This window comes from Cetorhinus maximus, chromosome 21 (genome assembly GCF_964194155.1).
Source record: "Cetorhinus maximus chromosome 21, sCetMax3.hap1.1, whole genome shotgun sequence".
NCBI lineage: Eukaryota > Metazoa > Chordata > Chondrichthyes > Lamniformes > Cetorhinidae > Cetorhinus > Cetorhinus maximus.
This window is the reverse complement of record NC_135899.1, coordinates 8,808,690-8,824,150: the sequence shown is the minus strand read 5'-3', so window position 1 is coordinate 8,824,150 and position 15,461 is coordinate 8,808,690. Positions and strand designations below refer to the sequence as shown.

At 45.3% G+C, this 15,461-nt stretch overlaps 1 protein-coding gene across 1 annotated transcript in view; it reads left to right on the top strand.

Annotated features, from left to right (window-relative positions):
• LOC144695620 (butyrophilin subfamily 2 member A1-like) overlaps nucleotides 1-12,373 on the top strand; it is a 35,365-nt gene extending 22,992 nt beyond the window's left edge. The window contains exons 16-18 of the mRNA XM_078566517.1: nucleotides 1,806-1,832; nucleotides 5,209-5,235; nucleotides 6,429-12,373. Of these exons, the coding sequence (XP_078422643.1) occupies nucleotides 1,806-1,832; nucleotides 5,209-5,235; nucleotides 6,429-6,946 (572 nt within the window). The 3' untranslated portion in view covers nucleotides 6,947-12,373. The remainder of the gene's footprint in view (nucleotides 1-1,805; nucleotides 1,833-5,208; nucleotides 5,236-6,428) is intronic.
• The last annotated feature ends 3,088 nt before the right edge of the window (nucleotides 12,374-15,461 follow it).

Below are 15,461 nucleotides of genomic sequence, written 5' to 3'. Positions count from 1 at the left end.
CTATCCTTCCCTGATCTGGCCGACATGTGACTCCAAACTCACAGCAATGCGGCTAATTCTTAACTGCCCTCTGTAGTGGCCTAGCAAGGTCAATTAGGGGTGGCAATAAATGCTGGCCTTGCCAGCGGTTACCACATCCAATGGAAGGATAAAGAAAAATATTGGGTTCTGGTACAGCGACTGAATCTGAAATCAGATTCAGCCCTGTTAATTCTGGGCCATTTCTTGTTCTCATTTGGGTGCCGTATAAGGTGTCAGCTGTGGCTCAGTCCATAGCACCCTCGCCTTTGAATCAGAAGGTTGTGGGTTCATGTCCCACTCCTGGAAAACCAAGAACTGTGATTGTACTCGAACGAGTTGCGATCTGTGACTGTTGATAACGCGAAATAATTTTTTTGGGTGCCGTATACCTGGCAGTGAACAATCTGATGTTGCGAACAACTGAACTAGACTTGGAAACAGAACCCCAACCTCTTCAAGTTTTCCTGATGGACCATCAAGTGTTCGCCTTGACTGGAACTGCAGCCTTTATGGAAAAGCAGCTGAGCGTTAATCTCTCAGTTTCAGTGGAGATTATAGAGTTCTGTATTAATCGTTGTGAAACTCTAGGTTCACTTCGAGTGACTTGATCATTTGAGATTCCTCATGACCTGGTTAATGATCTCAGATTAGATTCTTAACTTGTCCCCAGATGGCAAAATTGGCTTTTACTAATCGGGCTCCAGCTGGAGAATCCGTCCAATCTTTATTCCTATCAATTTTTGCCAGGCATGGAAACTTCCACAGGAGGATGATCCCACAGTGCTTAATAGAAAATGTACCCTTACATGTTAATTATTTAAATATCAAGATGGTTGTTTGGTAGTACAGAACTTGAGTATTTCTGAAAAAAAGTGACATGTCTTGCACTCATCAGGGCAGTTTAATAGAATACCAATAGTAAAGGGAACAACAATTTATACTGCATGAGAAGAGAGTGCTGATAGGTCGGCAAGTGGATCCGATTGGTAGAGGCATTGCCATGGAGAATGCACCAGGGAATAGTGAAATGCCAAGCTTTTGTTCAAATTCAAACCAGGCAGGTCAACTCTGGTCAAGGCACTGCCATGGCGAATGAACCAGGGAATTGCTGTCCCCCCCCACCCTTTTGCTTGGTTGAAAAAGGTGCACTGCAGGACATGTTCCTTCTGTCTGCAAAGGACAGAGCCCTGCATGTAGATATATGTAGCTTCTAGCATGCGTATGTGAGCCACACTGCGTGCCCAACTGATAATCTTAAAGATAATCGACCTGCTTGGTTTGAATTTGAACAAAAGCTTGGCAGTTAAGTGTTCCCTGGTGCATTCTCCATAGCAACATCTCTAAAGTCAGAGTCCACTTGCCAACCAATTCGCACTCTCTTCTCATTCAGTATAAATTGTTGTTCCCTTTACTGTTGGTTTTTGTCCTGATGAGTGCAGGATAGAAAGATCTCAGTGAAGTTAAGTGAGGAATTTAAGAAACTCACTCCATGGAGCCACTGGTTGGCCAGTGACCACAATTATACCGTGACTGTTGACATAGAAAAATTGAATGGGAAATGTTGACGAAGCAATTTTACAATGATGATCAGAAATGGTGGCAGGAGGACTGGGCGCCATACCGACAAGATTTTCTTTATAATATATTAATTATTTCAATGAATGGCATCAATAAAAAAAATCTTGTTAATGAAGAAAACCTTTGTCGGGAAGGGGAAGTTCTGTTAATAAAGCCGCGTGTTGAGTGGGTTTTATTCATACTTTTCCATCTCTGTTTCCTTTTAGAGCAATGGAAACCTCTTGTCCAGTCAGGTACGTTCCCCAGTGTGAATGCACATTGAAGGGATGTTCACTTATTAGCATTTGTCATTTTTTTTTTGATGTTGGGCCAGAAGAACACTGAGCCAAATAGATCAGGAGAGTGTTAAGATCAAACACTGTCTTAATCTCTATTTTTAGTTAATCCTAGGAGTGGTGTGTGTGTGTGTGTGTGTGTGTCCGTGCATTTGTGCGCACTTGTGCACATCTGTCTGTCTGTGTGTGTGTGTGCGTGTGTGCACCTGTGTGTGTGTATGTATGTACGAATAAAACATAGAAGCATCATGGCGTGATAGGTGATATAGCCTGAATCACATCCCCAATACCAGGAGGTCAGTGCGCTATCTGTAATCTAACTCCTACCTTTTGACCTGTCTATCTTGTGTGGACAGTAAGGAAGTTTGCTGCAACAACTCATCGTCACCAACACCCATCCAGGACCCTCCACCCCTGCCTGTCCCTCTGTCCCCATCCCGTCTTCCAATCCCAGCCCCGGCCATGTATTCACCATACCCCCTGACCTTCCCCTCTCCGACGCTGAGCGTTCAGTGCTTGGCAAAGGACTTAGTTTCATACCCTTACGCCCTCATCTCAATGAATTTCGGGCTCGGCACGATGCTGAACTCTTCTTCTGATGCCTTTGACTCCGTGCTCACTTCTTTGGGCAGGAGTCCTCTCCCCGTTCAACAGATCCTTTTACCCACCTCCAATATTCTCCCTCCACCTGGACCCCTCCCTCTGGATTCTTACCTTCTCTTGATCTTTTCATTGAGAACTGTTGGCGTGACATTAGCCGTCTCAATTTCTCTGCTCCTTTCACCCATCCTAACCTGTCTCTCTCTGAACTTGCTGCACTCCGTTCTCTCAGGTCCAACCCTGACATTGTCATCAAACCCGCTGACAAGGGTGGTGCTGTTGTTGTCTGGTGCACTGACCCCCACCTCACAGAGGCTGAGCGTCAGCTCGCAGACACTTTCTCCTATCTCCCCCTGGACCATGACCCCACCACTGAACATCAAGCCATTGTTTCCAGGACTGTCACTGACCTCATCTCCTCTGGAGGTTTTCCTTCCACAGCTTCCAACCTGATAGTCTCCCAACCTCGGACAGCCCGCTTCTACCTCCTACCCAAAATCCACAAACAGAACTGTCTCGGCAGACCAATCGTGTCAGCCGGTTCCTGCCCCACGGAACTCATTTTTTGCTATCTTGACTCCATTCTCTCTCCCCTTGTCCAGTCCCTTCCCACCTACATCCGTGATTCCTCTGACACCCTACATCATATCAACAATTTCCAGTTCCCTGGCCCCAACCGCCTCCTCTTCACCATAGATGTCTAATCCCTCTACACCTCCATCCCCCAACGGGATGGTCTGAGGGCTCTCCGCTTCTTCCTCGAGCAGAGGTCCGAACAATCCCCATCCACCACTACTCTCCTCTGTCTGGCTGAACTTGTTCTCACACTGAACAATTTCTCCTTAAACTCCTCTCACTTCCTCCAAATAAAAGGTGTGGCTATGGGTACCCGCTTGGGCCCCAGCTATGCCTGTCTCTTTATGGGGTATGTGGAACATTCCTTGTTCCAGTCCTACTCCGGCCCCCTCCCACAACTCTTTCTCCGGTACATCGATGATTACATCGGTGCTGCTTCATGCTCTCGTCTGGACCTGGAAAAATTTATTAATTTTGCTTCCAATTTCCACCCCGCCGTCATTTTCACATGATCCATCTCTGACACTTCCCTTCCCTTCCTTGACCTCTCTGTCTCAATTTCTGGTGATAGACTGTCCACAAATATCCATTACAAGCCTACTGACTCCCACAGCTACCTCGACTACAGCTCCTCACACCCCGCTTCCTGTAAGGACTCCATCCCATTCTCTCAGTTCCTTCGCCTCCGTCGCATCTGTTCTGATGATGCCACTTTCAAAAACAGTTCCTCTGACATGTCTTCCTTCTTCCTTAACCGAGGTTTTCCACCCACGGTGGTTGACAGGGCCCTCAACTGTGTCCGGCCCATCTCCCGTGCATTCGACCTCACACCTTCCTCTCCCTCCCAGAAACATGATAGGGTCCCCCTTGTCCTCACTTATCACCCTACCAGCTTCCGCATTCAAAGGATCATCCTCCGCCATTTCCGCCAACTCCAGCATGATGCCACCACCAAACACATCTTCCCTTCACCCCCCCGGTGGCATTCCGCAGAGATTGTTCCCTCCGGGACGCCCTGGTCCACTCCTCCATCACCCCCTACACCTCAACCCCCTCCCACGGCACCTTCCCATGCAACCGCAGAAGGTGCAACACCTGCCCCTTCACTTCCCCTCTCCTAACCGTCCAAGGGCCCAAACACTCCTTTCAAGTGAAAGCATTTCACTTGCACTTCCCTCAATTTAGTCTACTGCATTCGTTGCTCCCAATGCGGTTTCCTCTACATTGGAGAGACCAAATGCAGACTGGGTGACCGCTTTGCAGAACACCTTTGGTCTGTCCGCAAGCATTACCCAGACCTCCCTGTCACTTGCCATTTCAACACACCACCCTGCTCTCGTGCCCTCATGTCCATCCTTGGCCTGCTGCATTGTTCCAGTGAAGCTCAACGCAAACTGGAGGAACAGCACCTCATCTTCCGACTAGGCACTTTACAGCCTTCCAGACTGAATATTGAGTTCAACAGTTTTAGATCATGAACTCTCTCCTCCATCCCCACCCCCTTTCCGACCCCCTCCCCCCTTTTTTTCCAATAATTTATATAGATTTTTCTTTTCCCACCTATTTCCATTATTTTTAAATGTATTTCCATCCATTGTTTTATCTCTACCTTTTAGCCTTTTTCGATTCCTTCACCCCACCCCACCCCCACTAGGGCTATCTGTACCTTGTTTGTCCTGCTTTCTACCCTTAATTAGCACATTCCTTAGATAATATCACCACATTCAGCACCTCTTTGTCCTTTTGTCTGTGACATCTTTTGGTTATCTCCACCTATCACTGGCTCTACTTGTCCCACCCCCCTTAAACCAGCTTATATTTCACCTCTCTTCTATTTTTACTTAGTTCTGTTGAAGGGTCATTCGGACTCGAAACGTTAACTGTGCTCCTCTCCGCAGATGCTGCCAGACTTGCTGAGTTTTTCCAGGTATTTTTGTTCTTGTTTTGGATTTCCAGCATCCACAGTTTTTTGCTTTTATCTAAAGGAATTTAAAGCCCCAGTCAACATGGCGCTTGTGGTCCTGGGACCCTACAAATTACTGTCACTCACCCTCAGGTCCTCAGCCACTATAAACTGGGATGTACTTTGACTTCTGCGCCTTTATGGATTATATGTATTAAAAGTTATTAATCTTCTGTCTTCTGTGTGTTTTTGTAGAGTGGAAGAGGATACAGAGTAATGCAGGTAAGACTCTCGGGGCATTAGACTGTACATTTCACACAGGACTGTCCTAACTGGGAACACTTGCACCAGTTGGGTTTTTAAGACAATTCGACAGCTATACGGTGACTTTTACTGACTCCAAATATTTATTTTTAACTGAATTCAAATTCACAAACTGCCCTGGTGGGATTTGAACATGCCTTCTCTGGGTTACAGGTCCAGTACACTGCCATATTTACAGAGCATTTTTCACACCCTCAGAATGTCCCAAAGTGCTTTGTGACCAAAGAAATGCTTTTTGATGTGGGCAATTGGGTCAACCAAATTGTTCACAGCAAGACCCTGTAAACAGTGAATGAGACAAACAAGTCGGTGTTTGGCGGGTTAGGTTGAGGACGAATTAGCGCTAGGGCATCAGGTAGAAATTGGACTTGGTTTTAATGCCTCACTTCAGCAGTGCAGCACTCCCTCACTACCTGCATTTCTGTGCGAAGGTCCCTGCAGCGGGACTCGAACCCATAAACCTCTGACCCAGAGGTAAAAATGCCACCCATTGTGTCAGCGTTTCCTCGCGTTGTGCAGCATCCTGACAGGCATGTCCTGTCAATCTCAACTGCTCCCACCCTGCCAAATTTATTGAAAGATTGAGCAGAATGGGTCTGTATTCTCTGTAAGTTCAGAAGAATGAGAGGCAATCTCATTGAAACATGTAAAGTTCTTGGAAGGGCTTGACATTCTTTCATGGGATGTGGGCATCGCTGGCTAGGCCAGCATTTATTGCCCAGCCCTAATTACCTTTGAGACTGAGTGACCTGCTAGGCCATTTCAGAGGGCAGTTAAGACTCAACCACGTTGCTGTGGATCTGGAGTCGCATGTAGGCCAGACCAGGCAAGGACGACAGATTTCCTTCCCTAAAGAACATTTGTGAACCAGTTGGGTTTTTACGACAATGGTTTCCATAAGACTTGTTCTAATTCCAGATTTTTTTTTATATTGTCCTCTAACCGAAAGAGCAGTGGATGCTCAATCATTGAGCATATTTAAGACAGAGATTGTTTTTTTTTGGTGCTAAGGAAATTAGGCGATATGGGAATTGTGCAGGAAGGTGGAGTTGAGGCAGAAGATCAGCCATGATCTTATTGAATGGTGGAGCAGGCTCCAGAGGTTTTGTGGTCCACTCTGCCTTTTCTCATCTCTTTGCATTCTTTCCTAGCTACTGTGACGTTGGACGCCAGGACAGCCAATGCGAGCCTGACTGTGTCTCCAGACGGGCAGACTGTGAAAGGCGGAGAGACATTGAATGTCCCTGACAACCCGGAGCGTTTCGACTCGGTCCCATACGTGCTGGGTACAGAAGGCTTCACGGGGGGCACACACTACTGGGAGGTGAAGGTGGTGAACAAGGCCTACTGGGACGTGGGCATCGCCAACGGGTCGGTCCAGCGGAAGGGCATGCCCGACCTGTGCGCTGACGCGGGCTTCTGGACTATCGGACGGGACGGCGAGCCATACGGGATAAGCGACGCGAAGCGCTCCACCATCACCGTGACGACTAGGCCTCAAAAGATCGGAGTGTTCCTGGAACTTGAGGCGGGAAGGGTGTCTTTTTACAATGCTGATAACATGTACCATCTCTACACTTTTAACGCCAACTTCTCAGACAAAGTCTACCCATTCTTTTGGCCTGGCTGGGACGATACACCCTTAACTATTTGCCCGGTAAAGAACTAGCTGACTGATGCTTCATTGAAGATTAGCCTGGTCAAGAACTAGTCAACCGACCCATTAATTTGGCCAGTGACTAATTAACAGATTCTCTGGGGAGATTTGTATTTGTTTTAAAATACCTTCCAAGTGGTCTTGGCTTACTGGGGACGGTATTGACCCAAAGTCAGGCTGCACGTTGTCTCAGATGCTACGATGTGGACGGCTGCTAAGATAAGGAAGCAAGAGCGGCTCACGGGTCAGATACTTTGATGTTCTGTCATTAGAGAGCTTGAAGCAGAAACGTCCACAGAAGAGCTCATTCTACAAGGATTTTTTTTTGGATCGACTGAAGCAAAACGTCAGGACAAAAGAACCTCCGTTACTTTCACAAGCCAGGAAAATCTCATCAGCGCTTTGTCTCCTGGTGTACCTGTTGGAAAGTAAATAGTTCCACAGGAAAATATTTGTACGAATGCGCCTCAGGTCAGATTGACAATGGTGCCTTTTGATAACTCGATATTTTGTATTGTGAAGAAGAGAGAAACCTAACCATGTAATGTTACCAAGCTCACTGGTAATGAGGTTACATGGAGCGCTGGCCCTTTAACCGTGAAGTGTTTATCATCCAGTCCATTCTAGATAATAGGACAGGTTCCCAATTTTAATGGGAATCCCATTGTGCTGCACTCCATACACTTGGATGATTAACTGCTGACTGTAAACCAGCAAAACTGTGTTTTTTCTCTATCCAAGCTGTTCATTATTTTGAACGCCTCTTTTAAATATTCCCTCAATCTCCTCTGCTCTATGCAGAACAATCTTACTTTCTCGAATCGCTCCAGATAACTGAAGTCCCGAACCCCTAGTGCCGTTCCGGTAAATCCCCTCTGCAAGATCTGCATGTTCTGTTTAAAGTGCAGTGCCCAGAATTGGCTGTAACCCCCCCCCGCCCCTGGACTCCGACCCCCTGACCCCCCTGACCCTGATCCCTGGACCTCCTGATCCTGACCCCAAACCCGACCAGTAATTTGTAAAGGTTTAGCATAACTACCTTGCCTTTGTGTCCTTGATGCCTTTATTTACAAAACCCGAAGATTTCCATTTGTTTTTAAACAGTCTTCTAAACTTGTCATAGTTCCTTCAAAAATTTGTGTACGCAAACCCTCTGTGTCTCTGTTACTCAACCCCATTGTACCACTGTACCAAGTACCATACTGACAGCCAATAAGGTGATCTCCTCCGATCATTTTATTGCCTCGAAAACTGTTCCCAAGCATGTTACCATAGAGAAATATGAGTTGTTGGTGTGGTTCATATTGCCCGGTTTATCTTCGGAGATACATTTACCTTAAACCCCCATCCCAGTACCTTGGTTACAATCTATTACAGGTCGAGTATCCATTATCCAAAATCCTCGGGACTGATTGCATTTCGGATTTCGGATAGTTTTACTTTTCGGATATGGCATATAGACCTAGGCCTACTTAGATTACATTGGCCGAAGCCTAGGCTAGCTATAGTCTAAAGTCAGTAAAATGGTTAGAAAAGTAAAATGTATCACAATAAATACAGGGTACCTGCAATAAATTCCCACTCGTGGCGCCACCTGCGATTCTGCTTGTAGGAAAAGGGTTCGCAAGGTAAACAGTGCAGACAAAAGTCACAAGTGTTGTAAGGTGGCCAAGTTGCCACTATTGATAATAGAGTTGAACTGCAGACACTTCTTAAGTGGCAACATTATGTTTATTCACAATATACTTGGCAGCAACTACACGTGTGCTTTCAACACCAACTCCACACTGACTGCGGAGGTAGCTCGTACTACTTTCCTATTGGTTACTGCCGATTATGTGATCTTTCCCAACAAGAATTATTCTTTAAAGGTACATTACACACTCAAATACAACTACAATTTCTACATTCCTCCCCCTTTAACTTGCCTATACATTTTGTATTTACGTATTTTTTAAGACAACAAAATATTGGTAAGGAATTTACAAGTTCAGTCTTTCAGGTGGTTTCCTGGTACGTGTGGAACATCACAGCTCCACAACTTCAGAATCTTTGTCAGGAACCTCCTTTTCCGGAGTTGCTTGAACATCAGGTGCTTTGGTGGACACTTGCAGTTCTGTATCCTCAACTCTTACGGGAAGTTCAGACATGTCAGTCCTGGGTTGAGTATTCTCAACCGGAAATGCTGACTTGGTCGTGATCACTGGTGGAAACAAATCTTGGTGATTTGTCTCTCTCTTCCTTAAATGTTCCACATGTTTCCAGATGATCCAGCCTTCCACCTCCACACGGTAAGACAGAGATCCAGTTACCGCATTTATTTCACCTGGTAACCATTTTGGTCCTTCTCCGAATATTGTCTCTCCCATGGTAAATTTCCTTTCATGACTATGCCAGTCGTGTCTAGTTTTCTGGCTTCTCTGACTCCTTTCCACCTTCCCCTCTAAATTCAGCATTATTAAGCTCAATCTCATCCGGATACGGCGTTTCAGTGATAACTCGGCAGGTGTGGACACCTGTTGTTGTGTTAAGGGTAGTCCGATTATAAAAAAGAAAGCGTGCTAGCTTGGTTGCTAAGGAATTGCCAGTTAGCTTTTTCATGCCTGCCTTGAATGTTTGAACCGCCCTTTCAGCCAGTCCATTTGAGGAAGGATGGTACGGTGCAGCTTTTACTTGCATGATACCGTTGAGGCTGATAAACCATTGAAACTCAGCACTTGTAAATGCTGTGCCATTATCGGAAACAGCTACTTCTGGTCGTCCGTGAATGGCAAAACTTTGATGTAGTTTCACAATTGTAGCGGTTGACGTTGGTGACTTCCCCTCATATATGTCCAACCATTTTGAATGGGCATCGACAATGAGCAGAAACATTGTTCCCAGGAAAGGTCCCAGAGAGTCAGTGTGCAACCGCACCCGGGGTCTACCTGGCCACTCCCATGGGTGTAACGGAGCTGTCACTGGCAACTTTTGCAGTTGCTGGCATTGCACACAGTGCTTCACTAAACTCTCTCTTTCTCCATCCATCCCAGGCCACCATAGATAGCTGTGTGCTATGGTCTTCATTTGGGAAATTCCTGGATGGGCACTGCATAGTTCAATTAAAAGTGGCTCCCCTTTGGAGGAACTATCACCTGTGCTTCCCACAATAAGATACCATCCTGGCTGGTTATTTCATGTCTTCTGTTGAAGTACAGTTTCATTTCATCAGACACGGGCTCCTGTGACCAACCATGAAGCACTTATTTTTGTACTAGTAGGGATTGGGTCCCGATTTGTTCAGCTTCTGATCTGTCGAGCACATAGTGGTGAGGAATCTAAGAAATTTAACAGTAAAACAACTTCCTGTGGAACTGGAACATGCTCATCATTTTCTTGTAAAGGCAAACGACTAAGGGCATTGGCATTTGCGATTTGATTGCCGGGCCTATGTATGAAAGTGTATTTGTATGCTGCCAGAGTTAAGGCCCTATTAGTATTTCTGTATCTTTTTACGCGCCTCCTTTCTAAGCGCAGACTTTAATCTCGGCCTTCTTTTTGACTTCACTATTGGCCAGACTTCTCTCAGATGCCAGCTCAGCTTGTCTGAGCTCAGTGGCTGAGTCTCCCAAAATTTCATTATCTGTCTGCTTCTCGGGAAATTCCGCGACTTTTGCTTCCAAAGCCTCTTTGGCTTCATTTAGATGATTCTTCAGCTCTTCTGTCTCTTTTTTGTATTTGTTTGCTACCCCCTGGAAACTTGAACATTGTTGTGTCTTCTCTGCCAACTCATTCTTCAGTTTGTTCAGAGAAGTGTTGAATTCTTTGTTTCTCTTCGTACTTTTCCAGAGGTACAAACTTTGACATGAGGGCATCTTGTGGTGTGTGAAGGTCTTTCAACAGGTTTTCTTTTTCCCTGTGAAGATTACTCACCTCGTCTCAAATTCTTTCATCAAGCAGGGTCTCTTCGAGTTCCTTCTGCTGTTCTTCCAGGTTTTGGTTTATGACAGCCTGTAATTCTTCAGTTTGTTGAGTCCTTACACACTCCTTTTCCAAAACAGGAATGCTTCCAGCTTCCTTTGGGAATCTCAGTGGCCAATCAAGGTTGATTTCCCTTAGCCAATTTCACCCTAAAAGGCTTGGTCCTCTGCCTCTCAATACCAACACTGATAGCTTTGCCAATTGGCTTCCATAATGGACAGTTAATCTGCTTATGCCTTTGACTTGAATGTCTTCACCCATATATATGTTTTTAGCTTGGCAGCAGTTTGTTCTAAACTTAATTGATGTTCACCATTATTCAAATATCTGAAGGTATGTTCCCCAATGACTGTAGTGGGAGCTCCCATGTCTACTTCCATTTTAACAGCTTTGCCATTTACTTTCACTGTGACAAATATTGGTTCTGTCTTTCCAACTTTCAGATTAAACAATGAGTAAATGTCAGAATTTGTTGTTTCAGGCTCTTCTACATTGTAGACTTCATTGGGCTTCTTCTTGAATCTTTCGTTGCACTGCCTCATCGTATGTCCATTTCTGTGACAATAGTAGCATTTGATTTTTTTTTTTTAAACTGCCAATCGCTAAAAGACTGCTTTTTTCCACCTCCATTAAAATTATTTTTGATTTCGCTGCCAAATTATTTTTCGGCTAGCAGGGGGCTGTTTCCTGCTTCTTGGCAGAGTCTTGCATTTTGCGCCCTTTCTGGCTGGGGTTTCCCTCCCAATGTGGAGGACGGCGCCATTTTGCACGTCCTGTATGGCTTTTTAATCTCTTACTGCACGTTCCATGGCCAGCGCCATCTCTAGCGCCTTCTTGAAATCCAGATTCACTTCGGACAATAATCTTGTCTGGATAGTGTCCTGATTCACACCACATACTAAACTATCTCTGAGCATGTTGTTTAGAGACATACCAAGCTCACAATGTTCTGTTGGCTTCAAATTTACCACATAGCATGCAATTGGCTCACCCGGGGCTCTATTTCGTGAATTAAACCTGAACCTCTGCATCGTGACTGAGGGCTTTGGTTGAAAAATGACCCTTCATGAGGTCCAGCAGTTCATCGAAATTTTTCAAATCTGGGGCACTGAGTGCCATCAAACTTTGAATCAAGCTGGACGTATTGCTCCCACAAGTGCTTAAGAGGATCACTCACCTCTTCTCTTCCCCCGTAATCTCGTTCGCTTGAAAAAAGAACGTGAGGCGTTCTATGTATTGAGATCAATCACCTGTGGCTGGTTCAAAAGGTTGAATTCTCCCGATTTGCGGCATTTTGAGAAAGGATAACTTCTTTAATTCTAACGGAGCTTGCTACTTACAATCACTGAGTAAGGTACAGTGCCGATTTCTTTTTAACTTGAATCCTTCTGTTCAATCCTGTTTTTATCCTCATCGCCAGTTTGTTATAAGGGTGGCCGAGTTGCTACTATTCATAATAGTGTTGAACTGCAGTCACTTCTTAAGTGGAAACATTTAGTTTATTCACAATATACTCGGCAGCAACTACACGTGTGCTTTCAACTCCAAACCCTGATTGCTGAGGTAGCCCGTGCTACTCTCCTATTGGTTACTACAGATCATGTGATCTTTCCTTACGAGCATTATTCTTAAACGTACATTACACACTAAATAAAACCACAATTACTACAGCAAGGTAAACCGTGCAGACAAAAGTCACAAGGTAAACAGTGACAGGGTAGATGCTGAGAGAATGTTTTCCCTTGTGGGTGAGTCCCGAACTACGGGACACTTTTAAAATTATGAGTCGCCCTTTTGGGCAGCGATGAGACAAATTTCCACTGAGGGTTGTGCGGCTTTGGAACGTTGTGGCTCCAAAGGCAGTGGAGGCGGGGTCATTGAATATTTTTAAGCCAAATGTAGATAGATTCTTGTTAGGCAAAGGAATCAAAAGTTATCAGAGGTAGATGGGAATGTGGAATTTGAAATACAAACCTGGACTGCAGTGGTTCAAGAAGGCAGCTTACCACCACCCTCTCAAGGGCAACGAGGGATGGGTAATAAATGCTGGCCCTACTCCTGCTCCTATTTCTTATGTTCGTATGAGCAGTGGAGGCTGGGTCATTGAATATATTCAGGGCTGAGTTAGACAAATTTTTGATTGACAATAGAGTCCAGGGTTATTAGGGACAGACAGGAAAGTGGAGTTAAGATCATGGCTGATCTGAATGTGGCCTTAACATCCAGTGGAGCATGGCTGATTGACCAACTCCTGCTCCTATCTCTAATAGAAACATAGAAACTGGGAGCAGGAGTAGGCCATTTGGCCCTTCGAGCCTGCTCCGCCATTCATTATGATCATGGCTGATCATCGAACTCAATAGCCTACTCCTGCTTTCTCCCCATACCCTTTGATCCCTTTCACCCCCAAGTGCTATATCTAACTCCTTCTTGAAAACATACAATGTTTTGGTCTCAACTACTTTCTGTGGTAACGAATTCCACAGGCTCACCATTCTCTGGGTGAAGAAATTTCTCCTCATCTCAGTCCTAAATGGTCTACCCCGTATCCTCAGACTGTGACCCCTGGTTCTAGACTCCCCCACCATCGGGAACATCCTTCCTGCATCTACCCTGTCTAGTCCTGTTAGAATTTTATAGGTTTCTATGAGATCCCCCCCCCTCATTGTTCTGAACTCCAGCAAATATAATCATAATCGGCTCAATCTCTCCTCATACGTCAGTCCCGCCATCCCAGGAATCAGTCGGGTAAACCTTCGCTGCACTCTATAGCAAGTATATCCTTCCTCAGATAAGGAGACCAAAACTGCACACAATATTCCAGGTGTGGTCTCACTAAGACCCTGTATAATTGCAGCAAGACATTCCTGTTCCTGTACTCGAATCCTCTGGCTACGAAGGCCAACATACCATTTGCCGCCTTTACCGCTCTCCTACATTAATGCTCTAAAAGTTTTTTTTAGCTCATTGTGCGCTGGTCCTACACCCCATCCAGAACATAAAGATTCTCATTCACACATTATCATTCTCATTGCCATATTTCATAGTGCCACGCAAAGTTTGAAATGAGAGGGTGGAATTTTACGGTCCTCTCCCAGTGGGGACAGGGTGGAATAATGCAGCGAGCCGCTCAAAAGTCCATTAACATTCAGAGTGACTGGAAGATCCCGCTGGCGGGAAGGGGCCGTAGATTTCCACCCATGGTCTATATATCTGAATTCAATCACTGTCAAACTGAGACGTGAAAATGATGTTGAATGCTATTGAATCACTGTAGTTTACACTATGTTAAATAAATACTGGGATGACAATTGTGGTGACCTAATGGGTATCGTCACTGCCCCATCGACCAGTCACAGCACAGAATGTTCAGACATCACCACAATGGTGTAGCAATTACTGAAACCATAGCGATGGAATCTTCTAACATCATCTCAGCTGGAAACGTAACAATCACTGAAACCATGGCGACGGAACCTGAAGCCATTACAGCTGGTAACTGACCGAATGCCCAGGGATGGTCTCGGTAGATATCGACATCACAACACTTTACCGATTGCAAAAGCGAGTGTGGCTGGTTTTTGAACAGAGTGAGTATCACTGACCTTTGCCGCGAGTTTTGCTGACTTTTAGAAGCCCGATTATAGCGACTTTCTGACAATATACCAAATCTGAAAAGAAAGACCTTGGGAGACTTGTGTCCCATTCTGGGCGCTGCACTTTAGGAAGGGATATGAAGGCTGCACCCATATGGCTTCAAGCCAGCATCAGGAGGTACAATGGTGGATTTAACCTGGACCCAATGCCCTTCACCGCAGCGTTCAAAACATTTGACACCAAACCGCCTAAAAAAATATTAGGTCAGGTGACCCAAAGCTTGGTCAGAGAGGTAGGTTTTTGGAAGCGTCTTAAGGGAGGGGAGAGGTGACACCAAAGATGGTGAGTGTGCACCCATGCATATATCTAAGGCTGAGATAAACAGATTTTTGCTCTCTCAGCAAGTCGAGTGATATGGGGAGTTGACGGCAAAGTGGAGTTGAGGCAGAAGGTCAGCCATATCTGACAGAATGGCGGAGCCGGCTTGAGGGGGACCGTAAGGTCGACTCCTGTTCCTATTTCTTAAGTTTTTATGTGCCGCGATAATACAGCTTCTACTCCTCTCCCTCTTCAGCTATGCACTGGATTAAGTGATCTACATTCAAAGTCACTTATCTGCACTCTGCACACTCTACAATCTTTTGATTCTCAGTATTTGGGGCTGAGGGGGAGGGAGAATTGCTTAAAATTTCAAACAAGTGAAACTTCTGAATGTCTCCTTTCCACATTTAGCTTCAGTGAAAAGTAAGTTCTGTGTAATAAATCAGGCAGATTGGAAAGGAGAAAAAAACTTGAGCTATCTGCAACAAAAACAGAATTACCTGGAAAAACTCAGTAGGTCTGGCAGCATCGGTGGAGAAGAAATCAGTTAACATTTCGAGTCCTCACGACCCTTCGGCAGAAGGGTCAGTTCTGCCGAAGGGTCGTGAGGACTCGAAATGTTAACTGATTTCTTCTCCACCGATGCTGC